The sequence below is a fragment of the Phoxinus phoxinus genome, assembly GCF_949152265.1.
Source record: "Phoxinus phoxinus genome assembly, chromosome: 5".
In the NCBI taxonomy this organism is placed as follows: domain Eukaryota; kingdom Metazoa; phylum Chordata; class Actinopteri; order Cypriniformes; family Leuciscidae; genus Phoxinus; species Phoxinus phoxinus.
Window position 1 is genome coordinate 18,940,892 of NC_136880.1, and position 27,961 is coordinate 18,968,852.

Sequence of the window (27,961 nt, forward strand, 5' to 3'; positions counted from 1 at the left end):
ACTTTACCCACTAATATATAGTGCTGTAGGCCTAACTGATATTATCTGGATTACATAATTAGACAAAAATTAAGTAGGCCAACTTGTAGCCTAATTAGATTATTACTTTTTAAAATACACATTGTCAGAATACAGTGACTAGTCAGGCGACTAAAATTACATGGAAAATTGAGAGGCTGCACAGCATAAACAAATAAAACAAAATTATAAAAAAAAATTAGGTAGAGTGTTATTTTGGATTGTTTTCATTTTAAAACTACTTATTTCTTATAATTTAACTTTTTAATTATTTTATTAATTATTAACGTTGTATAAATGTATATGAACTCCCTGAAGTTCCTTCTCAAACCCTAGTTAGGGAAACCCTGACATAATGCAATGTTTAATGCACTTAATGTTGTTGAAAACAAAAACATTTAATATGTTTTACTCTTTGTAATTGTAGCAGTATGGCACAAGATTATACAATTCAAAACAATTTTAATAACAGTTAATCGTAATTAAAAAGAAAAAAGGCTGGGTGTATAATGCATGGATGACTGTAAATCATATGTATTGTTTTTTTATTCTCTAGAATCTGCAATGAATAGTCTGTCTATGTTTATTCGGTCAGAGACCTGTTAACTAACCTGAGTTGTTGTTGTAAATTACTGTTAAATGAGTCATGACCAACCTGTTTTCAGTTAGTATTCTCAGATGAGAGATTCCGGCAGTTGGTGGTGACAAGATTTAAAGATTTCAGTGGCCTTTTACCGTCTCTTTTTACCATCTGAAAATCAGTTTTGGCTGCTGACCCCTTGTGGCTTTATACAGTATTGTTAATGCGTGACAATGTGCCATGCTGAAATGTGTCAGAAAAAACAAAGGACTGAAGACTATTTTGATTCAATAAAATAGCTACAAAGATTATGTTTTTAACACTTTCAAAAAATAAACTAGTTTTTGTAGTGGGGGAGGGGTACTAATAATAAGGTGAACCATATTCCTCACGGCTGCGAGTCTGTTAAGAGGAGACGGCCAATGCCCTCTTTAAAATGAATAATATTATGGTATCAAAATCTATTGAATCAGAAAAAGGAATAAGTATTTTCACTAGTGGCATCAGACTTTTTGTCCACCAGCAGGAGGCGCTCTATCATATGAATATCGTTCTCGGGATCAGACCAAGGATCAGACTGTCCGTTTGCCCTCTTTTTATCTCTCCTGTAAATCTACTATTGCTTGGCTCAGCTCATGAATATTAATTACGCAACGTGACGCAGGCCCAACTGATTCGCTGAGAGGCTGGCGTAGAACGCTGCGAACCAACGAATCCTACTACGTCGAAAGGATTGGCTCATGAATATCCATTTGTCACGTGACTGGACGCTCCAGGAAGGTTGCCAAGCTACGTCGTCGTGACCTTATTAATATTCATGAGTACTAAAGCCTCCTCCATAGTAGGGTTGGTAATTACGCGACCCTCCCACACTCTCGTTCTCCGTTCATCGGCTGTCTGTCCTCAGCATCCCCTCTGTGGTGATGGCGTGTGTGGATGCTGCTGATGCGGCGGTGCCCGGGGCCTAACACACCGGTTACCGGGCTGGGCAGTATGAGCCTTTCCTTTAACGACCGGTCACCGGATCACTACTGTATCTCGTGTCAGTGTCAGTTTGTTTGCTTGCGTGAAACCGAGGAATGAAGTGCTGCAACCATGATGCAAGGTAAAAATCCACATTGGGCCCTTAAATTCATCGCTGTCTGTTGATATTATTTATTAACGTGCTAATATCTTCTAGCTGACTGTAACGTTACTGTGTATGACATCCAAATGCAGCACATGCTTGTTTTGGTGTCTGTCTCCTTGAAGGAGGTGAAGGATTATGTGTCACACGTTGTATGGCCAGTGTGTATGTGTGTTAGCACCGTGACACACTCAAACATCATGATGGCACAATTAAATGTAGGTTATATTTTAAAGGCGGTTTACACATGTGGTCCAGTGCTCAAGGAATAGGCTATGTAACTCCCATGTAAATCTGCCATCAGGATGTTTGTGTGTCTTTGCTCTGTCTACAGTCCCACCCTCATGATCTTATAGGTCATGATTTATTTCCTCTAATTTAAAGGGATAGTTCATCCAAAAAATTCCCAATTTATTCACTTTTTTGTTGTTGTTCCAAACATGTACGATTTAGTTTCTTCTGGGAAACACAAAAGGGAATTTTGAAGAATGGACTGGTCATTCTTTTCCATGCGATTACAGTGAATGGGGACTGAAGCTTTCAAACTTCAGAAAGTCCATAAAAGTGCAATATGCACTACCATTCAAACATTTGGGGTCAGTCATTTTTTTTAAATAAATTAAATTTGTATTAATCAAGGATGCATTACCTGTAAATTGATCAAAAGTGACAGTATGTAAAGACTTTTATATTGTTCTATTTCAAATGTTGTTCTTCTGAACTTTCTACTCATCAAAGAATTCTCAAAAAGTATCACAGTTTCCACGAAAAATATTAAGCAGCACAACTGTTTTCAACATTGATAATAATAAGAAATGTTTCTTGAGCATCACATCATCATCAGAATGATTGATTTCTGAAAGATGGAGTAATGATGCTGAAAATTCAGCTTTGCCATCAGAGAAATAAATTGCATTTTAAAATATAGTCAAATAGAAACAGTTATTTTAAATTGTTATAATATTAGGGATGCACAATATATCGGCCACAATAATAAAGGTAATTTTTAATATTATCGTTATTAGCCCGATAATACAATTTGGCTGATATACTAAAGCAGATAAATAATGGATTATTTCCTTCAGCTTAGACGCTTCAGATTGCCATGACATTTTTTAATTGCAGCTTGAAACATAATTGGAAACACTTAAAAAAAAAGAAAATACAGTTAAGTGCAACATGCAAGTCTGTCATATGGGCTACATAAACTTAATGAGAACATCATTATAATTGTGTGCTTGGGACATGGATTTAATGGTGAAACTTTCTGTTTTTGTAATCAGGCTGTCAAAAATGATATCCAATTTTTAATTTAAATGTATTGGTCATTATATCGGTTATCGGCTTTCAAATATAAAGAATTATCGGTTATCGTATCGGGCAAAATTTTCATATTGGTGCATCCCTAAATAATATTTCAGAATATTACTCTTTTACTGTATTTTTTTATCAAATAAATGCAGCCTTATTTCTCAAAACGTCTCCTTTTGTGTTCTTCAGAAGATTGAAAGTCATATGGGTGTTAAACAACATAAGGGTGCGTAAATGTGAACTATTCCTGTCTTAATTTAATGGCATTGTAGGATTCAAATGTTTAAGGTAGTGAACAAGCTGCAAGCAGTTTCATCTCCTTGTATTTGTTTTGGGATAACTCGACTTAATTGCCTCACTTTTAGCCAAGCGGAGGAGGAAATGTCAGCATTTCCCTAGAGGTCTTCTAGGCATGATGGGTGAACACACAACTAGAGGCTTTCGCGCTGAGACCCTCAAGCGGTCCCGTATGCCATCCTGCCAAGATCTCCAGGCTATAAATTCTGTTGCTTTGTCTGTTAATATCGACCATGATGCCAGTCCTTGGGGATGCTTGGTTCATTAATTGGCAGATTGAGAAAATGTTGAAAAATAAGCTTGCATATTTGTTGTTGCTGACGCCCTGCCACCAGTAAATGGCCGCATGGCCTCATTGCAGATTTGGTCATCCAGCTCAAACATGCACCGTGAATCCCAGTACAGAGTTGCATGGGTCATTTGCCTTGATGCAATTAATAATAATGAAAAGTTTCATCATTTAATTCAGTCCACTGAGAATGAGGTCTTGGAAAAATATGTTTTTGCATTCTTTAGTTGCAGATGTTGAAATATTTATGACAAATGTCACTCCCCTGGTGACTGAATTCAGTGTTTGTTTTTCAGATCTCAGTGAATTTAGCTCTACATTAAACTTAGCACTGCATGTTGCTTTGTGTTACTTGATGACAACAAGCAGTGGCAGCAGTTTGACGCTGTACTTCATCAAAGAAATTGCAACTGCATTTAGCAGATTCTTGTATAATCATCATACATGATTTATTTATTTCAAATGTATTGAGAGAATACAGGGAGTATTTCTACTTTAGTACTCATGGATTTAGCAAATGCTCCAAACCCCAGCTAACAGGAAACATTATCTTGGCTAACATTTTGGGAATATTTCGTCAAAGTTGTTAATTAATGAATTAAAATAAGTTGTCCGCAGTAGAATGTTCGTTCAAAGTTATATGGTCTTTAATAATGTTCTCAAAACTTTAGCACAAAAATTGTGTATACATCGTTCCTGGAATGTTTTTTTCTGAACCGTTTTAGTTTGGTGTTCATCTAACAATGTTAGATAACAACAAACATTCAAAAGTAACGTTCCCATAATGTTTTTAAAATGCAAAAATTAACCTGAATGTGTCCTTAACATTCACATTTTTTTTTAAGACATTTTAAAAACTGGGCATTCAGAGAACATTCAGAAATAGTGTTTCCACAACTTAAAGGTTCACTTTTTGTTCATATATAATAAGCAAGTACATCATGAATCTATCTTCCAAACCGTGTTTTTGTCTTGTCCTTAATCAGTATGGTACGCCTACAATTATGGCTGGGCCTTTAACTTTAACAATTTAATCAAGCTTTTAAAATGTAATCAAGTGTAAATATAGCAATTAATTTGCAACAAAACATTCAACCGTCTTAGACTATATTTTTTTTAGCTGGAAAGTATCTTGGAGTCCTTTCAAGCTAGCCTATACGTAATAACGCACAACATTCAAAAGATTAAATTGCAGGACTATCTACAAAAATGTTAAATTATATTACATATACAGGTACATTACCATCCAAAAGTTTAAGGTCAATAAGTTATATTGTTACACTTGAGGAACTGTGTATTATTTGGCTCCTGATGATAAACATGATTTTTAACAGGACTGAAAAAGCGTACCCGAAAGGCCTTCGGGATACGGAAGAAGGAAAAGGACAGTGACTCCACGTGAGTAAGACCGTGGACAGCAGCTCTGCACTGATCTCTACAGGAGGTTCTGGTGTATGTGTAGAGCTGGCCACCTTGGCACGGCCTAGTTTATTGTGATTAGAGGGAATTGCTTTCTATAATGATTATGCATTGCTAAGACTTGGCTCAGTGTAATTTTGTCAAATGTTTATTAGTAGCAGAGCCAGTCTTTTACTATTGGCATAAAGTCTGCTCCACTTGCAGCTTATTTTTGGTGAAGAATTGCTAATTTAGAAAAGAAAAGAAAATTTTACTAACATGCACAATAGACCAACCAAATGTTTGTTGTGTTTTCATGCAACTCAGTGGTTCTTTTTGCCTTTTTGACTCCAGGGCTTGCATTATCCTCTACAATTTTCGAAGGCACCATAACTTTTCCAGTTTTACATGATTTACTGGATAAGGATTAAGGATAAAAAATGCTTTAAATGTTTATATTTTTAATAATAATAGTACGGTGGCCGAAAGAGCTCAGCATGATGTAACTGAAGCAATTTAAGAAAACGTCTTCAAGACAACACATGAGCTGCAAATAGTTAAAATGCAACTAAAAAACTCAACCAAATACAGAAACGCGCAGCAAATACTCACATGCACTGCAACCAAATACAGAAATGCGCTGCAAATACTCACAACGCAACCAAATACAAAAATGAGCTGCAAATACTCACAACGCAACCAAATACAGAAACCCACTGCAAATACTCACAACGCAACCAAATACAGAAATGAGCTGCAAATACTCACAACGCAACCAAATACAGAAATGAGCTGCAAATACTCACAACGCAACCAAATACAGAAATGAGCTGCAAATACTCACAACGCAACCAAAGACAGAAATGAGCTGCAAATACTCACAACGCAACCAAATACCGAACAAATACTCATATCATGCACTGCATCCAAATACAGAAATGAGCTGCAAATACTCACAACGCAACCAAAGACAGAAATGAGCTGCAAATACTCACAACGCAACCAAATACAGAAACCCACTGCAAATACTCACAACGCAACCAAATACAAAAATGAGCTGCAAATACTCACAACGCAACCAAATACAGAAACCCACTGCAAATACTCACAACGCAACCAAATACAGAAATGAGCTGCAAATACTCACAACGCAACCAAATACAGAAATGAGCTGCAAATACTCACAACGCAACCAAATACAGAAATGAGCTGCAAATACTCACAACGCAACCAAAGACAGAAATGAGCTGCAAATACTCACAACGCAACCAAATACCGAACAAATACTCATATCATGCACTGCATCCAAATACAGAAATGAGCTGCAAATACTCACAACGCAACCAAAGACAGAAATGAGCTGCAAATACTCACAACGCAACCAAAGACAGAAATGAGCTGCAAATACTCACAACGCAACCAAATACAGAAATGAGCTGCAAATACTCACAACGCAACCAAAGACAGAAATGAGCTGCAAATACTCACAACGCAACCAAAGACAGAAATGAGCTGCAAATACTCACAACGCAACCAAATACCGAACAAATACTCATATCATGCACTGCATCCAAATACAGAAATGAGCTGCAAATACTCACAACGCAACCAAAGACAGAAATGAGCTGCAAATACTCACAACGCAACCAAAGACAGAAATGAGCTGCAAATACTCACAACGCAACCAAAGACAGAAATGAGCTGCAAATACTCACAACGCAACCAAATACAGAAATGAGCTGCAAATACTCACAACGCAACCAAATACAGAAATGAGCTGCAAATACTCACAACGCAACCAAATAGAGAAACCCCTTGCAAAACGAGTAGACATTGAACAAAAAGCCCAGCCAGGTTCATCACTTGTTGGGTTCCCCCTTAAACATTTCCGTTGTGGGCAATTTGCTGCACCATTCTGTATTTGGCTGCATTGTGAGTATTTGCAGCACTTTTGTTGTCAAACTTATGAAGATGTTTTCTGAATTTGCTGGTGTTTTTTTCTATTTGCACGTGTTTTCTTCAGTTGCAGCGCGCTGAGCTCTCTCGCAGTGCATTGAGCTCTCTCGGCCACCGTATAGTAGCCGTGGAGTTTTATGATTTTATGCATTTACATGACTTATCCAGTGCTAGAAATAACCTATGTTTTTAAGACAGTGTGAATCTGTTTTTAGTAGTAGATTTTTAATACTTTTGGGCTTTACTGCTTGTTATTGTCTTATTTTATATCATTTTAAGCCATCTTGAGCCCCCCTAGTGGGCCCTGGCTCTCTGGCAGGTCAATCTAAAATGGATAGTGCATTAATAATAGACCTGTACTTATACTTCTATACTTATTATCATTCTGTCATATATCTGAACTCTGATACTCTAAACAATTGCTTTCATCTCTTTCAGTGAATCACCAGACAAAGAAAAATCTGTGAGTACAACACAATCCATGAAAGTGAATAAACGGTCTACAAACTTACTTTAGGTAGTGTTGTGTATTATTATTTCATTGTGATCGTTCTTACAATGTCTCATCCCATGTGTTTTATTCCCAGAAAAAAGCCAATGGTGCACCCAATGGTTTTTACGGTGAGATCGACTGGGATCGATATGTAAGTAAATCCCTCTGAATGCTCTGAATTTGTGTAGTTCCTGTGAATGTAATGCCTCATGTGTTTGTCTGTGTCATAACAGAACTCTCCTGATGTGGATGATGAAGGGTACAGCGTTAAACCTGGAGAACAAGGGGGAAATATCCTTTTAGTCTTCACATGCATCTTGATCTGTACTCATTTCCCATCTTTTCTGACCTTTAATTTGATAAAAATAAAGCGAAAAAAGCTATGGAATTCCATAACGAGATTCACCAGCTTCAAAAGTCAAGATGGTCTGCTCCTCCAGTGAGTCAGAGGGAGAGGGAGAGGAGGAGCATGGGAAGAAATTTAAGATCAAGATCAAGCCATTGGCAGCAAACAGTGGAACCTGCACAGTATCTACTATGGATGAGCTGAAGGCTTCAGTGGGGACGCTGGCCATATCTCCTTCCCCTCTGGTTCGTCTTTAAGTTTTACTTTACACTGCTGATGTCCCATAATATTCACATTCAAATATTGAGATGATTTCCTGTGTTCTTCTGTTTCCTCACGCAGAGAAAGAGTCCGGTAAGCAAGTGTTTTTACACTTTTGTCTGGTTTTACCTTAGTTTAGTATACCTTAGCTCTCAGGACCATAAAGGTGAATCCATCAAAAGTGCTATACTGGAAAAATTGTAGTTCAATCCAATTGAATTTAACCGTAATCAGCAATGCTTGAAATTAATCTGAAATTCATAAACTTGACTTAAGTTTTAAGACTTAGCAGTTTAGCTGTTTTTTTCTAATTGGTGTTTGTCAATATTGGGTATTTTTTTGTGCATACTCATATTCATATATTTATTTATTTTTTCAATATTTTTGCTCTCATCTAATACTTAGTTAATTTTTGAAAACACTAATAATTTAATAACACCTGTAGTATTGCGCAAAACTCAAAGCAAACGTCCATCTTTCATACATACTTATGCACTACCATTCAAAAGTTTGGGGTCTGAAAGATTTTTTTCATTGTTTTTGAAAGAAGTCTGTTATGCTCACCACGGCTGTGTCTATTTGATCAAAAATACAGTAAAAAATGGTAATACTGTGAAAAATCATTACAATCTAAAATAACTGTTTTTTCTATTGTAATACATAAATGTAATTTATTCCTGTGATGCAAAGCTGAATTTTCAGCATTATTATCTCCAGTGTCACATGATCCTTCAGAAATCATTCTAATATGTTTATTTGATGGTAAATAAACATTTGTTATCAGTGTTGAAAACAGTTTTGCTATTTTAGGTTTGTGGAAACCATGATATATATATATATATATATATATATATATATATATATATATATATATATATATTATATATATATATATATATATATGTGTGTGTGTGTGTTATCTTTGAGTAATACATTTTTAAATATAAATCTTTTGTAATATTATAAATACCTTTTATGGTCACTTTTGATTAATTTAATGCATCCTTGCTGAATAAAAGTATTCATTTCTTTATAAAAATACTTTCTGACCCCAAACTTTTGAACGGCACTATATTCAATTTTATTATTATTTCATACATTGTTCGTTGTAATGACTTGTACACTTGTACTATTGAAAATGATAGATTTATTCAATATTATCTATCATAAAATGATAGATAATATTGACTGATTATTGGCAATAACATGCAACTAATTTTATTTTAACAGTATCATTCAGAATTGTAATATTGCTGCATCCCTAGAACTGTGTTTATGTAAACATTGAGCGATATGTTTCAATCATAAATTCTTTTAATTGAAATAGTTTAAGTTATATGAATTACTGGCTTTATGTAAATTTTACATTAATGAATTTTGCAGATGCATTTATCCAAAGCAACTGACAATACATTGCATTCAAGTTATATAAACCCATAAACATGCTGTTGCTAGTAACATTTTGTACTCTTTGAGTCACATAAATGCATTTATAATGCATTAATGCTTTCATGTATAATGAAGAAGTTTGTTTCCACCTGGAAAGATCCATCACGCATGTTTTTTTTCTTCTAAATATTGTTTTTGTTTATAGCACTGATCTGTCACTCACTCTCTGACCAGGTCTGTTCTTTCTCCTTTTTTGCTGACCTCAGAGACGAAGTCCAGTAAGTATGGTTATTGTAAATGCAATATATAAATATTACCAAAATGATATTGCATGCGCAATAGAAGCTGTGTTACACTGAACGTTTCATTGTGATGATGCTTCACGGTGTGTTACTGCTGTACTGACAGCTTGATGCCCTCATGGATTAATATGAGTGAATCATCCGACTCTTGATATCATCTGCAGCTTCAGCATGTTGGGTGTGAATGTCAGATGGAGTTCAGTGTTGGCACCTAGACTGTGTTGTCCATTACCTGAAGATGTTTGCCGCTCATCAGTTGTGTCAGAGAAGCTTCATTAGTTTTCAATGATAAATGGAATTGATGGAAAACAATGTCCAGGTGCCAAATAATACCTGTTATCTCACATGATTGGACTGTTTATTCAGGGCAGCGGTAGAAATGTGTCACGGGGTAGAGATTTAGCTATAAGTATTTGCTTAAAAATAACATGTGGTCGCAGGTATGCATATATTTCCACTCTTTTGACTGTGGCCCATCTAATCGGAATTTACTATAGTTTTCTAATATTAGTTATATTGTTTTGTCTCTTTCATTTGGTCGTTTAATTTTGGTCATATTGCCCAAAAGTTTATTTCTATTTTTAAAGAAATTAATACTTTTGGTTAGCATTGATGCTTAAAAGTAATCAAAAGTTACATTAAAGAAATGTATAATGTTACAAAATGCTGTTCTTTTGAGCTATCTATTGATCAGAGAATCCTGAAAACAAATATTTTATGAAATAATCTTCCCAGGCACCTAGGAGATTTATTTTTGGTACGTGTTTTATAGTAATGCATGTGTGAATATCTAGAAAAGAGTTTCTATCCCATCATGTTACATCATATAAATGTTGTATATAGTGTTTTTGGTCCTTGAAATGTCTTTATCTTCTTCTGTGACCTTTGTTACAGTGCCAGATGAAACGAAACCTGTCATGTGAGTGTTAACTTGGAAATATCGACTTGACTTGTATTGTCGTATCATTCCAGTTTGTCAATGTTGGTGGTCACTTCTAAATAGTTGTCTTCTTTGCATATTCCAGGTGAGGAGATTGCCAGACCAAGACGATCTACTCCAACACCCACGACAACCCCAGGGCCTGGTTCAGACCCGCCCAGGTTAGTGTGCCATCATCTCAAACCCTTATGGAACTTTGTGGTTCTGCTCACTATTGAATCATTCATTTTCAATTGAGTAACCTTTCTAAATTTCACTGCCTGAATACTCTTGGTATATTTTGGACTTGTTGTTTTTCTTCTGTCTCGCATAAAAAGAGAATACACAGCAGCGTTTTTCGGCCCACCGTTTGAGACCAATTTTGAAGCACACAACTCAGAAGGTAACGCTTTCCATTATGGAAAGTTACATTCATGCTTCTAAATAACCTTACATTGCTGAGTTATTTTATGTGGCAAGATGTTATATGAGGTTTACAAGATGACCCTGTTAACTGTCAGTGTCTCGGTAGCAGGACTCTTGGCACACTTTTTTTATTGCCTTTTTTCCCCAACACAAATTTTAGTTATCATCATAAATTAGGCATCATTTGAAAGCTTAAAGTATTTTAAATGTTCATAATTTTGATTTTAGAGGTCTCCTACAATAGATTTAGCATCAGAAAAAAAAGAAAAAAAAAAGATTTGCTCAAAGATTCAGACTTTCAGTGATAATACTCTGCTCTGATTGGTCAGATGGTCCAGTCTGTTGTGATTGGTCGACGGCTTTTAGCACGTGCCAGAAACGAAACTCCATTACCATTTTTGAATTTCAGCCCCAGACGCTTCCTCAGCACTTGTACACAAATTGTACAGTACGATGGCATCGGTTTTTCCGTATTAATTCCAGCGTGAGTCCTTTTGTAGTGCATGCAAAGTGCATTCACAGCGCCGAAAACAGCGTCTTCTCGACGTGTAGACAACACAAACCAAACTCTTTCAGACCTCAGCTACAACTACAGTGTTTGAGGGCCGGTAATGAAGACCATAGGTTGGCATTATGCAAATTTGTTACATGTTATATACATAGGTTTGTAACAGAAGTAAGACTATAATTGCAGACGACTCATTTCAGCCGTTCAGAATCGATTCTTTATTTTGGGAGAAAAAAAATCACTTTATTTGTCTTCCGCTTTGTATATACGGAAAAGCATACCAGGGGCACTTTCAAAAGTCATCCTATGAATACCATTTTGAAATTGGACTTTGCGTTACAATGGATATGGTACTTTAAAACCTTTTAGCGGGCTCAATTCTTGTGATATCAACTTCAAATTTGGAACACAACTTGGTTAGACATATGGCATTGATTTTCTAGCCATTATAGAGTCCAAATTATTTTGTAAAATATATATTTTGCATAAAATTAATGTTCAGTTCTGTACATTTACTTTACAATAAGCTCTTTACATTTCAAAACTTTTTACACTTTTATTTTTGCATGCTACTTTCACTTCTGCAATAATCTGCTGAGTGTTTCCTTTAAAGAGAGACTTGCGTCTGTATTCTTAAGTACCGGTATTCATAAATTACAGTAATTTAAGTTCAAAACTATGCTCAAAAAGTGGATGACAGTTAACAAGTTAATCAGAAGTTTATCAGAAAAAATTTCTTCTGTGTCTTGCTTTGCTTTGTCTTATGACATATTTGTGTTGGTCAAGGATTGTATTGATGGGCGTTTCTTTCATTAATGTTAATGACAGTGTTCCTGGCTGAGCCGGAGCCCTGGTGTCAGTCCGCTTCTCTCTCCACCTGTGTTCTGAGCAGATCTCTGCCCACCACAGGTAATGCCATCCGTCAAATTCATCTTTAACTGTGTTTATTTTGCGTTTTCTTTTTTTGGGGCAACAAATCATTCAAAATATGACTGTGGGGAAGCAGAGAGGGAGTACAAAAGCGTACAGACGAAAGACAATGATGCCCGTTATAATCAGTGATGCTGCGACACAACAAATCCCTGGCACTATTTGGCCAGCCAAACATTTGTGAATATATGGCTATATGTACTACCAATATTACTAATACTAATAATAATATTTTAATTATTATTTCTAATACTAATAAAAAATAATAATAAAATGGAACTTTTATTTTGACGGGAAAACTTAAAAGCTTCTCTTTAGTTGATTAGCGCTTCTCATTACAAGTATAGGAAGATGATCGGTGAATGTTGTGTTTTCAAAAGCATGTTAAAGTGACCCAAAGTAAGTGGCACAGTGATATAAGATCAGACACAATTTACAACATACGACGAGTTCAAGTGACAAAGTACGGTAGCTGTTTGAATTTTGATTGTTCCATTGTTTTACAAAACAGTCTTTATTTATCGCAATATTCAGTAAGGTAGTACTTCTTTCCGAACATGCCCTGTCAACTGTCTTTTCAGTTCCGCCTCCACTTCCTCCAAAGAACATTCCTGTCACTCCACCTGGACGCAGCTCCAGCTCTGTGGAATCCTCCGGTACGTACTGACAGTTCCAATTTAGCATCCAAATGTCAATGTCATTTCATTGTTTTATAAAGAACTGAGTTCCAGGATCTTTCAGGTCTTTCTCTAGTATACTTGTTCCTAGCTTAATGTTTGTGGTAGGGGTGTGCGATATTGGCAAAAATGATATCCCAATATTTTCTATGAATTTTGTCAGTAACGATAATTTGACTATTTTGCTGAGTGTGTTTTTGTGCTGGTACCTTGGCTTAGTTCTGATGTGGACGGCTGACTCCCAAACCTTTTCATAGTCTTCTTTTTCTGTGCGGTGTTACAGCAGTGACAGAAATTAACGTTTTTATTCAAACTGATGATATTTATATTTTTGATCACGATATATAAACTGTTTTCCAGGGGTGTTTTTACCTTTTATAAGGGAATTTCTTTCTAACCTTATTAGATATATGCATCATATGTTATGTCAAATTCTGGCATTCAATCAACTAATTCAATTAGAATAATAAGACACTATAAGCTGTTACCAATCAAATGTCCAATATCAACAAAATCTTTTTTTGCCCTGCAGAACTGCTACAGAAGCTGCATCTAAAACAGCATTTGGGCTGAAATGGTTTCAAATCGCTTGAATGTGTAAATTGGCAAGAAAAAAACATGTGCAAATGATAAACTTTCCCTCGATGAGGCTCAAACTTAGCAATTAATATGTGAATCACATGTGTGCCGAACCATGACGCTTGTCTGTACGGATCACTTCACTGCCATTCACAAATCCTCTTCTGTGGCCTCACGGGATAGTAAGGTGTCCATCGTGTGTTGCTGGGGATATTCTAACTATGTTACTAGGCAAAAGTGAAAGTGTGCACTCTCAAGGCGTGTTTTTGCAGTGAGCGACATACTTCAACATTGTTAAAACAACAATTATATACACATATATGCTATCCATATTGCACACCCCTAGTTTTGTGGTGGTGAAAGATGGAAGAGTATTTGACAGCTCATTGTTGTTCTTTCCAAACAGGTTATTATAGCGTGGTTCCTAGTGTCAGAGGACATGGATCAGCTTCGGCCTATCAGGATTCCTCGTTATCTGACCCGGCCGCAGGGGCATTTATGCCCGACTTGGACTGTGTTTTCGGGCCTGTAGAGACACCCAGGTCTGGATCAGATGTGGTGCAATGCAGTTGGGTGAGCTTCAGCGAGGGCTCTCCCGCCAGACCTCCTCCACCAGATGAACCCGCCCCTTCCCCACCTCTGTCCTCTTCCCCTGCGGACTCGCCCCCGACCTCGCCCCTCAACCTGCCGCCCCCCGCCACGCCCCCTCCCCGCCTCCACTCCATCCCGCCTCCAGATTCACCTCCACCACCACCGCCCTTAGACTCTCCTCTGAGCCCCCTGGACCTTCCCTGCTGCTTTCAGCTCCCAGAGCCTGAGCTCACCCTAGAGTCCCCCGTGACCCCTGCCAGCCCTGGACTGCCCTTCCTGCCGGCGGACCACCCTCCACACGGAGCCGTACCTTCCCCTCTCACCTTGAGAGACGACAGTAGAAGAACCCCTGACTTGGCGAGCATGAGGGACGAGTTTACTGTGTTTGGCACATCACCCAAAGACTTTGCAGCAGGAAGCTTCAGAGGAACCCCACCTCCACTGCCCCCTCCTACTTACAGGAGCGTGATGGGCTCCCCGGGGCCCGGCAGTGGTAAGTTAGCAGTTGTTGTACTCATGCTATTCCAGTTGTACAGTATATGATTTTCTTTCCTCAGATGAATGCAAACAAAGATTTTAAGGATAATAACCCTTCTCTGTGAGTCTATATAATGCAAGTGTATGTATGGGACCCCCAAAGTTGACTCTTAAAAAAACAAGCAAAACTAACACGAAAAGTGAGAAAAATACTTATCTTTTAAACCTATAAACCATTGGTTCCTGCCATTGGTCATACATTGTTAATGAGTTCATGCTTGATGTAAACATCCTCTGTACTTCTGCGTCACTTCTCGCGCTTCACAACGCTCTGATGAACCCACATATGACCGGAAGCGATGGTTTTTACAGGCATTTAAAAAAAGTTTACAATATTTTTCTAACCTATTGTTTCGCTTTAGAAGACATTTATTTGTCATAAGTATTTACACCGAATCAGCATCAACTTTGGAGGTCCTTTGCAGTATACAGACTCACAGTGATGGATTATTTTTATAAAAATCTGTTTGTGTTCATCTGAAGGAAAAGGTTGTATACATTTGGGATGGCATGAGTTTTTTTTGTCCTGTATGTCATGTGCAGGGCTCCGTACTGCTGTAATGGCATAATGGCAATATCACATTTCATCAAGGAAAATAGATACCGGTAGATGATTAACTTTATTTAAAAGAGTTTACAGTTTACAAGAGATTACCGTTGTCACCTTCTCAGAGAAATACTGTTACAAGACAGAGTATTATTCATATTTTAAACTCATTCAGTATTATTAATATGAAAGTATAATAAATGAAAGAAATCACCTAGTCAACAGGAGCCTTGATTGAATCATTATTATTATCTTAGCAGCTGCATTAATAATAATATTATATATTATTAATTCACCCAAAAATGAAAATTATCCCATCTTTTACTCACCCTCAAGCCATCCTAGATGTATATGACTTTCTTCTTTCAGTCGCATACAATCTGAGTTCTATTAAATAATATCCTTGCATAGCATCCATGCATCATGAAAGTAATCCATACAACTCCAGTGGGTTAATAAATGCCTTCTGAAGCAAACCGGGTTTTTGTAAGAAAAATACCTTACAAATAAAAATATCTATATTTAAAACTATAATCACTGGCTTCTGGCAACAGTCGTATCCGTGTTCACAAAAGTTTGTTTTCGCGAGAGGGGTCCATTCGCACCCAAGCTAACGCTACATCATACATCACACATCGAGTCAGAGGTCACCTTTACGCCTGAACTCAACTCCCTCGTGAGCGCACGTACGGCCATTGCCGGAAACCAGTGATTATAGTTTAGAAAGTTTTAAATATGGAGCTTCGAAAACTCAGGCACTATTCAACACCATTATAAAGCTTGGAAGAGCCAGGATATTTTTTTATATGACTCTGATTGTGTTTGGCTGAAAGAAGAAAGTCATATACACAGAGGATGGCTTGAGGGTGAGTAAATTCACTGTTCCATAATAATTAATGATAAATGAATGAATGAATGACCACCACACTGAAGTACTTCTGTGATAATAATCTGATTTTATGTTCTTAGTGCCGTCCTCTCCCGCACGTGCCGGCACTCCACTGTCTGCTGGCAGCCCCATCCCGCCTCTTCCACCAAGACCATCATCACGACCGAAACTACCACCTGGAAAACCAAACCTAGCAGATCTGGTATGACTCTCTCCACTGCTGTGGAACATTTGAAAAATGTCACAAAAGAAGATGCCTAGTGGTTCTAAACACATTGTCAAAGACATTAGCCTACTGTAATCCCAGTAAATTACCGTAAAATTACCAGAATTGCACAAATATGCTGTTCATACAAGCAACGGTGTTCTGGCTTTTTAGCGTTAAAGGGATAGTTCCCCTAAAAATTAGCCCATGATTTACTCATCCTAGGTGTATATGACTTTCTTCTTTCAGACTAATACAATCGGAGTTATATAAAAAAAATGCCCTGACTCTTCCAAGCTTTTTTCTCCGGCGGGTTAATAAAGGCCTTCTGAAGCGAAGTGATGCGTTTGTGTAAGAGAAATATCCTTATTTAAAACTTTATAAAGTAAAAATAACTAGCTTCCGGCCAAACGAACTTACGGATTCCACTTAAGTGTTAAGCGCAACTTTACACTTAAGTTTAAAAAAAGAATTTACTTCGGAGGGACAGGTGTAGGGAGATGATCACACAAACCGTGTTTTTGCTCTTAAAAACACGAGATGCGCATATTCGTATCCAACTGCAGAGCTGCAATGCTGAGGGAAAGAAGGGTGGGTTTCGAGCGTGACATGTTGAAAAAGTTGAGAGACATGGCACAACGGTCAAAAATGTCCATCTAGCTCATATTAACATGGAAACAAATATTAAAAAGCAGTAGAGCTTACTACAAACAGCTCAGAGAAATCACGTCATCTCCATAAAAAAAGTTTATGATTTGCCGTTCGGACCTCGTACATGCTCATAACATTATTTGTTCACACTGAGCAACATACCGGTGTTTTACTGGTAATGTTACAACTTCTCGTACTGGTAAATTGCCGGAACCGATTTACCAGTATTTTTGAAAATCTCTTTCTGGTAATTTACCAGTAAATACTGTATTATGTGTGAAAGGGGCTAATATTTAATACTTTGGAAGTGTGCAAACATTAAACTCAAGTATTTATGGGTATTTATACCCATATACTGCTCAAAGACAACAATAGTTGCAGTAGTTCATTAAGGGAGTGTGAACTAGGCGTCAGATTTGTAATGCTTGGTTCAAGTTGTTATTTCTGTTTCCCCTCAGGCCCGTCCCTTCAGCCCCCCGATCCACTCCTGGAGTCCTCCACCCTTTGCTCCTCTGGCCAAAGCTGAGAGCACCTCCTCCATCTCCTCCGTCACCTCTCTGAGCGCAGCCTCCACACCTACACTAGGCCGAGAACTGAACCTCTCTGTGTCAGGTGGGCCACAACACAGCTGTCCCAAGTCAGTTATCGCTGATTATACACAGTGTGAAGATGATAACAAGGCATAATGCCTTCTTCAGTTCAGTAAGCTGTGTGACCTTTAGATCAAATTAGATCTCCTTCTGTATTTCAGCATGTTCCAGAGGTCCGAGTCCTCTCACAATGGGACCCCAAGACACTCTACCAGTGGCAGCCGCCTTCACAGAGACCATCAGCGCCTACTTTAAAGGAGCCGATCCAACTAGGTAAGCCTGCAGGGCATATTTAGAGATCATGTTTAGTTCAAATTTGTTGTATTGAATGTTTTTCTCTCGTGTCTTACTGTGTGTTGTAGGTGTTTGGTGAAGATCACTGGTGAGATGGTGCTGTCTTTCCCAGCAGGGATTACTAGACACTTCTCCAGCCACCCCAGTCCACCAGTGCTGACCTTCACCATCAGCCAGTACAGTCAGCTGGACCAGGTCCTTCCAAACCCACAGCTGCTGTGCTGGTAATACAACTTCAACCAGTGAATCAATCGTTCAGTTGAAACCAGGCTTTGTAATGATTGTCAACCCGTTTTAGAAATAGTTTGTAATCATCCCACTGTAAAGGAGAACTTTGCTTGAGAGTAGAACTGATGTGAGTGATGTCCAGAACTGGAAAAAAAAGGCTAATTAAAAATATAAATAATTCTATAGTAGTATCTAAATAATACTTATATAGCAATGTTATATTAACATTTTTTACTGCACATAAAGGCTTCTGGTAAAAACTTCTGGGAACTCATTGAATAATTTTTAAACCAGTTCTTTGAAATAAACATTCACTAAACTGCCGTTGTTGTCCAATAATTCTGAATTTTATAAAAAATAAAAGGTTTATTGTTTAGTGACAAACCAATATACTTTGTCCAGTCTGATATATATTGGCCCTTGCCTATATTGGTCATTTTGAGATGATCTGCATCAGTTAACTAACGTATTCACAAAAGTGGTCGTTTTACAGACTTGCAGACATTATGTTGAGGATGTTTAAAATATGGTAAATATTGTTTGTTTAGTGAATGTAATATTTTGTACAGTAAATGTAAATATTGTGTGAAACTAAATTCATTTAAATTCAGCTCATTTCAATACATTTTATTTGCTATCATAAAGTGCAGTGTCATTATATCAGCATTATATAACAGCCTTTGACTACGCTCCTCTCTAGATATCAGCTTTGGTTTAAAGGAACACGCCGACTTTTGGGGACTTAAGCTTATTCACCGTATCCCCCAGAGTTCAATAAGTCCATACATACATTTTTCATCTCCGTGCGTGCCGTAACTCTGTCTGACGCACCCACCGCTAGCCTAGCTTAGCACAAAGACTGGAGGTAAACGGCTCCAGCTAGCATACTGCTCCCAATAAGTGACAAAATAACGCCAACATTTTCCTATTTACATGTTATTTGTACACACTGTGACTATACAAATCACAACAAGGTCCCATGAGACATAGCCATCTTCTAACCGTATACATACGGAGAACTATATTCTCAGAAGGCGAAGCACTGCTACTTGGGCGGCCGTTTACCTCCAGTCTTTGTGCTAAGCTAGGCTAGCGGTGGGTGCGTCAGACAGAGATACGGCACGCACGGTGATGAAAAGGGTATGTATGGGCTTATCTAACTCTGGGGGATACGGTGAATAAGCCAAAGTCCCAAAAAGTCGGCGTGTTCCTTTAAAAAAAACACATCTTGCCCAACGTTTTAAAGCCCTTTTGATATAGCATTATTTGAACATGAAATATTTCCATCCTGCAGCGACACCACACCCCCTACAGGTGACGCGAAGGAGTTCTGGGTGAATATGCCAAACTTGTTGAATCACCTGAAGAAAGTGGCTGAGCAGAGGCCACAGGCCACGTATTACAATGTGGACATGCTGAAGTACCAGGTGGGATTCTGTCATATTAACATGATCTGTTCGGATCTACATCATTTAAAGGGGTCATGACATGGATTTTTTTTATTTTTTTTTATGTTTCTTGAGGTTCACTTATAATGTCAATAAAGTTTTTTGCACACAAAAAACAAACAAATATATATGTGGAAAAACGATACCTCCTGACCCTGTCTGAAATGATCCGTTTTTAAGGGGCAGCTCCTTTTAAGGCTTGTTAGTAAATGGCCACTGTTATGATTGGCTAACATTATCCACAGACAAGGCATTATGAAAACGTTCACTTATGGTTTGCTGCTGTCAGATCCTGTACAGTTGGATGCTTCATCTGTCAACAACAGTTTCTTTGCGAACTCTCCATTACACTGTGCCTCATTTACAAAACAATCTGCAGTCAAATCCATGACGCCATTAAACAAAATTAAGTCACAAATCCCACACTATCCAAATAAACCGTTTTTGAAGCTTGATTAAATAAATGCTTTATAATGAGGAGGATGTTTTAACAGTACATAGTCCTCTTCTATATGTCAAAAGATCAAGGCAAATTTGATTTCTCATGTCATGACCCCTTTAAATCTGAATCTGGTCATCCTCTCTATAGTAGTGTGTGATATTTGAGATTTGTCCGTCCAGGTGTCCACTCAAGGGATCCAGTCCACGCCGCTGAACCTTGCGGTGAGCTGGCGTGGTGATGCCAGCAGCACAGACCTCAGGATAGACTATAAATACAACACAGAGGCCATGGCCACTCCCACACCACTCACCAACATCCTCTTCATGGCAGCTGTGGACGGCGGCGTGAACAAACTCCAGGCCATGCTTCCACCTGCCACCTGGTAAGGGTCTATCAAGGAAACCACTCTAAAAAAAATCAACCGCAGTGTGTTGAGGTATTGTAATGTTTTCTCATTCCTTGCTTTTAAAGGAACCCAGAGACGCAGAAAATTGCGTGGAAGATCCCAGAGCTCTCGCAGAGGTCTGAAAATGGAGGTAAATGCCCTTTAGATATTATCTGGTTGGAAGGGAAGCTTTGCTAGAACTTTTTGCTCATGTTGACAACTCTACAACGTGGTACAACTGGCAGAATGCCCTAATGGTAGTAAATTTAATTAAGGAAAGGATTCACAAAGCCCAACTAAGGCCATTTTTACGCCTGGTATTAAATGCGTTTTGGTTGATTGGATCACAAGTAGACTAGGGAGACACATTCCCGTGTACACCTGATGTTTTAATCCGTCACTTTTGTCCACTTTCAACCACTTTTTCCCTGATTTCTTTGAGGGGAGGGTCTATGGGTGGGCAAATGTATGGGATTTTTCCGATTTCTCACGATTCACATATGAACGTGACCGGAGACAATGTAAAAACATATGGAGAGCAGCAGCTTTCGTTTCTGCTCTCACAGCCACAAGATCACGCCGAACGCTTTGAGTGTGTGTTAGAAATCAGGAATGGTGACATGGTGCTTGGTATGTTGTTAGATTTTGCTGTATTTGGCCGAGCAGTGGTTTGGGCGGCTCGCCAATGTATTACATTTCTCCAATACAAAAAATAAGTAAGATAAGTAAGCTTGACCAGAGTTCTTGTGGGGAGAAGAATTTATTGAAGGGTTTGTAGTGTAGCAGTCCTTCAGCAGTGATGTTAGCATGTCGCCCTTCAACAATCTTAACCCAAAATACTGTCTGTGAGACAGAACTTTATACATGAGGACAAATGGGCTACAAATAATAGAAAACTGTTAGGACCTCCCACAGGAGATCGATCTAACTTGCTAATTCATTCTTTTTATTCATTCACACCAATCAGTTTCTATGGGCCATACATCTGAATGGGCCTTTCATCTGTATATGGCACACACCTTTGCAGACACAGACAGAGTGGATAACATCTGATACACAGTCACAATGTAAATCAATCTGATGACTGAAAATACCAAATCTTTCAGTATGTTTTTCGTCTTCAAACCAAACTTGGGTCTCCAACCAACAAAGTTTAAATCCCGTCTGTCTAGCGCACTTACCATAATGTTTAGTTTAGGTCAGTAGACGGAGAGTAGATGGTCTTTTGTGGCTCATTCGGCGTCTACACTACGAAAGCAAACTGGTCGAATGTGTTTTCAACTACCTCTGGAAGTGGTCGAAGTGGACAAGCTCAAAACGTTTTAGACCCCGTTTACACCAGTCGTCCACTTGTGATCCGATCGACCAAAACGCATCTTAATACCAGGTGTGAACAGGGCCTAGTTGGGGAAAAATTGGGAAAATGAGCTTGTACAATTAATTATCCAATAGCAGCTCATATATATATCGTAAACAACGCTGCATTTTGTACAGTATATATAATTTATTCACAAGCATAGCTACTGTATAACTACTGTTTTTATTCTTAACTAAAGTTATTCAAAATGTAAATAAAGCTGGATTCAAATTAAATTAAAATATTAGAATAAAAACATTGTGTTTTTTTTATTAAATTGAAATGTTGCCTTGGCTGTTAATTAAAATAAAATAGGTTGAAGTTGAAGAACTAAAATTACTCAAATTAAACCTGAAATTCAAATAAAGAAATATTTAGCTATAAAGCTATATAGAAATATATATTTTTTTTAAATAATAAAACTGGCAAAAGCACAAAAAGCATTAAAATTAAAATGAAGGTTGTAAATAGACAAACTAAAAATATAATATAAATAGTAAAACAGTAATGCTTAATAATAATAAAATACAGTAACACCTATTCTATGAACAGCAGGAACTTAATACTATTTCACTGCACATAAAGTGCCATGCAAGATACAAGATTCTATGGCAGCTTTGAATCGAATTAAAAAAGAAAAATCGAGTATAAAAACCCTAAAGCGCAGCTAGATGATGAAAGGCTGTCCGAGTTGTTTTTGTTTCTGCCAGATGAGCAGAGGACACGTCTCCATTCACTGCAGAGGCTTGGCATCAGCGCTCACTCAAACTGCAGTTTGCTGAAGACAAACTGAAAATGCTCTTTTTACTGTTAATCAGTGTGTTTATAGACAAACCCGAATGATATTTAAAACCACATTTCAAAAGGGCTTTTTGCATTGTTGCGTTTAGGATAAAAAATGTAAACATTCTGTCATCATTTACTCACCCTCATGTTGTTCTAAACCTGTATGACTTTGTTTCTTCTGTGGGACAGAATAAGATATTTTTAAAAATGTCATGGAGTCCAATCATCTTCTGTGTTCTGCAAAAGGTGAAAATCTGACATTTGTAAGGTGAAAATATTGTGTATTTATCCATAATCATGATCATACGTTAATGTCTTTTGAACTGCACATCATATTATTTTACCTTTGTAAGCCTTTTTTTATTAGCCAACTAGCTTAGCGTAGCATTAACTGGTCAAGAACAGCTCTTTTGTTTAACTAGAACGAGATAACGCACTACGTTTTTGATCAGGCATTGACGACGAAGGATTTCTGTGAGGAGACAGGAAGTTTCATGGCAACTGAATTGCAGTGACAAAAGTCCTAAAACCTGGAGACAAGCTTTTTTAAAAATAGGGTTTTTTTTTAACGACTTTTTGGGTAATTGCCTGAAATGGAGTGTGAGGTTAACACAAGCTCAAGATATTTTCACGTTTTATTCTACGACATAAAAATACATCAGTATTACCCCCCTTGTGCCTTTTTATTTAAAGGATTTACTTGTCTTGAAAAAGGCGGTTGTTTACAAACGGGACTGCAGAGATTCTCTAGGACATTAAACGTCATGGAAAACTCGTCTACACACTAGTCTGCTTTCACGGCCTCAATGTGGTTATACTCGCGCTCTTGCAAACTATTCTAAATCAAACTTGACAACTTGTAGGTTTTAAATTCAAATGTAAAATTGTAGGACGCTTAATGGTGGTGACGTTGCAGACATTCAACCATGGTGTAGTTTGTTTAGAGCCTGACTTTAACTTGTATTTAGACTTAAAAATTCATAAAAGTTGTGTTAATTTGTGAAGATTATGATTTTTAACAAAATGTGCAAGTATCATAAACTTTTGTTGGTCACAGAGTTTTGTTTTTTCCAGCAATAATCCAAAAGCTAATGGAAAAATCCTATTGGCTTTTTGTCGATGATCCCAGGGTGATCCCTGCAGCACTCCATACAGTGTGGATGGCAAAATATAATCTAATACAATTAGTTGTTTAGGGAAGAACAATGAATCATAAACTTTAATATTCTGTCAGTTTTAGAAACTTCATTGCACTATCTGAGGGAAACGGTTAAAGGGATAGTTCACCCACAAATGTTGACATTTTGTCACCATTTACTCAAGAATGTTGGTGCCCAGACCAGCCATTGACTTGCATAGTATTTTTTTTCCCTAATATGGAAGAGAAATGGGGTCCGTGAACTGTTTTGATTACTGACATTCTCCAAAATATTTTCTTTTGTGTTCAGCAGATAAAAAAGAAACTCATACAGGTTTGGAACGACTTGAGGGTGAGCACGCGATGATCAAAAGTTTTCAGTTTTGGACGAACTATCCCTTTAAATGTTAAATGATGACAGACAAGCTAACTGGAATGTTGCAGAGATGATATTTGGTTATTAAACAACAACAACACTTAAGCACACTTATGTGGCAACATTCCCACAGATCCGGGTTTTGTGCTGTCGTCATTGTTATTAACCTCATAAATACGAATGTTAACAAATGTACAGCGTGGTAGGATATATATCTGTAATGTCCTGTCATTGTGTGTCCGTGTGCCAGGGGTTGGCGCTCTCCTGGCTCGCTTCCAGTTAGCCGACGGCCCCAGTCGACCATCGCAGCTGGCGGTGCAGTTCACCAGTGAGGGCTGCACTCTTTCTGGCTGTGATTTTCAACTTGTAGGTTCAGGCTATAGACTATCGTTGGTTAAAAAAAGGTTTTCTGCAGGTATGTCTTTTTAAGAAATATATTTGTTCATTTGCTAAGAAGCAAAAAGGGCTCTGTGTTGAATCAATGACACTGACTCGACAAATATTCAATTAATGCCTTCAACCCAGTGTTTGGGAATGCACAGTGTGAAATGGCAGTTTATAAATACCAGGAATTAATTGATTCAAACGTGATAAGCCCTGACGGATCTCCATTTTCCACAGGTAAATATCTGGCAGACAACTGACCTGGGGTCAGCGACGACCTGCTGGGCGACGGGCTGTGAGTGGGACGTTAGGATGCTCTTTTGGCACTACAAAGACTTTCAGAAAATGTTTTTAACGAAATTCCAGAAGTACAGCACTCGAAATCTCACTTACAATGTCTGGTGTAGAATATCATCAGTGCGTTCTGTGGGTGTGTGTGTGTGTATGTGAATATTAGCAAATATTTTGTGTGTATATGATAAAACTTCAGGACAAATGCAATACGTGGACTTTTTTCCGCTGGGTTCTTGCAGAAGGCAGAGTTTTCTTTTTCACTTCTTGCACATTCTCTCTCTTTCACTCAAACCAAACACACCTAGTGACATTTACAATCTAATGATACCAGGGTTCACATAGGCTATAGGAACACACTTATCAGCAGTGTTTGGCTTTCTTTAAGTTATTTTGATCGCTTCTAAACAATTCGATTGAACTATGATGAAGTCTCAATTCCCTAACAATGCTACAGATAACACTTCTCAATGAGATTCAGTTTGTTAACATTAGTTGATGTGTTAAGCCCAGGACACACCAAACCGAGTCAGTGCACGAGAACAATAGCGAAAGCAAGCAAAGAAGTCAGGACGGCACAGACAGAAGGCTGTTAATTTTTCATTGCTTTCATTGCCACTAGTTCTTTGACGTCGGCTTGGTGTGTCCCGGGCTTTTGGTATCAACAACATAGTTACAGCCTTTTTTAATCTAGGTTAATGTTAATTTCTGCATATACACTACCGTTCAAAAGTTTGGGGTCAGTAAGTTGTTTTTTTGTTTTGTTTTTTTAAGAAATTAATACTTTATTCAGCAAGGATGCATTAAAGTGATCAAAAGTGACAGTAAAGACATTTATGTGGTGATTTACGTTCTATTTTAAATAAATGCTGTTCTTTTGAACTCTATGCATCAAAGAATCCTAAAAAAATGTATCATGGTATCTACACAAATATTAAGCAACAGAACTATTCAGCATTAATAAGTTAGCATATCAGAATGATTTCTGAAGGATCACGTGACACTGAAGACTGGAGTAATGATGATGAATATTCAGCTTTGATCACAAGAATAAATGACATTTTAAAATTCACTAAAATGGAAGAGTTCACAATATTACTGTTTCTTTGTTGTATTTTTGATCACATTAATGTATCCTTGGTGTGCATAAGATAATTCTTTCCAAAATATATTTTAAAAAAAATGTTTTACTGACCTCAAACATTTTGAGTTTGAGTTGTAGAAATCAACATTGTTGTATTATGAACAAATGTGAATTAACTATAATAGTAAGTGTATAAATGAACACATAAATCATACCTAGATAAATAAAGCTGTAAAAATGTTAATGTGTTTTTAGGTTATTTGGTTGTTGTTAGTTTATGATGCCTAAACGTCAACTAATGTTAGTGAATTAACTCTAGTTGTAAAGTCTTACCATCCTGCAATTAGAAACGATGAGGAATACAGACATGCTTCCACTGGATATTCGGTTTAATATCATCTTAAATTGCCTCTTGCGTCAGTGTTAATATTAATTTGATGCTATTGGCGAAAACATGTTAGAATGCATCACTTCTGTCTAGTTGGCCCTTAAGTGCTTAAACATGAATGTGAGTGTTACATTCATAATTCATGCAAAAAGTGATGCCGACTTAATATTTTTCTCAATTTCTTTCAATCGTTTATTTTAGGAAAATGAAACTCCATTTGTGTCAGGGATGCAGAATTCCTTAAGGCGAAATAAACTTAAGGAACTGGTCAAATATAAAATATTTTCCTTTTGGTTTTCCACAATGTGGATTTTATGTTCCCAAAACATTGTACTGTAGCAATATTTAAAGATAATGTGTAAAAATGTAAAATAGAAATTGTTAAACGTGTATCCCAAATGGATACAGAGTTTCTATGTCTTGTCATAGAACCGATTTCATGTCAGGTTATTGTTGGTATTTACAGTTCATGGTGGCACTTTATTTTTATTTATTAATGTTTCAAATACATGTCATTTATTTTATGCCTAGTTCTGTGGTTTGTAATGGATTCCGAACACTCACTGTTTTATTGTTCAAAACGGGAAAGAAACAACAATGGACTAGTACAGAAGAACATCCTTTCATTGTCACTTCCTTGTACTGTATTGTGTTGTCAACTCACATATTTTGGTAAGTAGGGAAATGCTCATCTTTATTCTACATGATTTTTCTTTGCTGACACTTCGTCACAAGACTCATATGTGGATCATTGCCTTTAAAACTGTGAGATTATCCATCCAAGTGTGTAGAAACTTGTACTAGGAAAGCCTCAAATATCTCTAGTCGTAGAGATATCGTTTGGGAATATACAGTACATGACGTTCCTGGATAATCTTCAGTTATGTGCTTTGGCTAATGTGGTTTTGGATAAGTGACACATTATTTCTGCCATTAATTAAGTGTACTTTATTTCAGTGGTTTGGATGCCTTACCTGACCTTAAATGTGGAGCGATGGATAGACAACTGCTGCTTGCGGAAGGTTCATTCCTGTTAAAACAAGTCTCTCATTTTATAAAATGTGTATTTATTACTTTTTATCCCACTGATGTTGTGGTATTGTGTTTGTCAGCTAACTTTCATCTTGTTCATTCATCGTTCAGAAAAATGGAATATGCAAACATTTCATGCATAGAATAAACCTCTCCCCAGAATTTAAGAGAATATAGAGACTGAAAATGCTAAATATATCAAAAATGAAAATAGTGTAATGTCTTGGAAATAAAATCAAGAAATTCATGTTTAACAGTCTTGGCTTCTTGTTAAAAGTCATTGTCACTAATAATATATGCACTTAAAGGGGGGGTACAATGGTGTTTCATGTATTCAGAGTTGTTTACAGTGTTAAAGAGATGGATTCTCATGCTAATAATGGCCAAAGTTTGAAAATTTATTTTGAACGAATAACAGAGAATTTCTGTGCTGAAAATCATACTTCCGGATTGCAACACGTTTCGGCTGGTTTTTTTCTATCGTAGATCTAATGACGTAGACCAGAGTGGAAC

General features: G+C 37.3%; 1 protein-coding gene across 3 annotated transcripts; it reads left to right on the plus strand.

Annotated features, from left to right (window-relative positions):
- The first annotated feature begins 1,374 nt into the window (after positions 1–1,374).
- On the plus strand, positions 1,375–27,694 carry sgip1b (SH3GL interacting endocytic adaptor 1b). 3 transcript variants are annotated; one of them, XM_079614061.1, is made up of 22 exons: positions 1,375–1,703; positions 4,956–5,019; positions 7,414–7,438; positions 7,563–7,619; positions 7,702–7,792; positions 7,878–8,059; positions 9,731–9,742; positions 10,661–10,685; positions 10,792–10,867; positions 11,024–11,088; positions 12,448–12,528; positions 13,131–13,205; positions 14,212–14,889; positions 16,450–16,571; positions 17,684–17,837; positions 17,977–18,088; positions 18,178–18,333; positions 19,632–19,764; positions 20,407–20,609; positions 20,699–20,763; positions 24,520–24,684; positions 24,891–27,694. In XM_079614061.1, exons 1-22 carry the CDS (start codon positions 1,694–1,696, stop codon positions 24,911–24,913), a joined length of 2,574 nt encoding a protein of 857 aa, XP_079470187.1. In that variant the 5' UTR covers positions 1,375–1,693; the 3' UTR covers positions 24,914–27,694. The 3 variants fall into 3 exon arrangements, with proteins under 3 accessions (XP_079470187.1, XP_079470189.1, XP_079470188.1); XM_079614063.1 differs by lacking the exon at positions 9,731–9,742; XM_079614062.1 differs by lacking the exons at positions 1,375–1,703; positions 4,956–5,019; positions 7,414–7,438; positions 7,563–7,619; positions 7,702–7,792 and having other exon boundaries at positions 7,970–8,059; positions 9,699–9,742.
- The last annotated feature ends 267 nt before the right edge of the window (positions 27,695–27,961 follow it).

Coding starts and splice junctions, on each gene's coding strand:
- sgip1b (XM_079614061.1), top strand. Junction 7,793..7,877: donor CTTCACATGCATCTTGATCT/GTACTCATTTCC, acceptor GAGATTCACCAG/CTTCAAAAGTCAAGATGGTC. Junction 10,686..10,791: donor GATGAAACGAAACCTGTCAT/GTGAGTGTTAAC, acceptor TGCATATTCCAG/GTGAGGAGATTGCCAGACCA.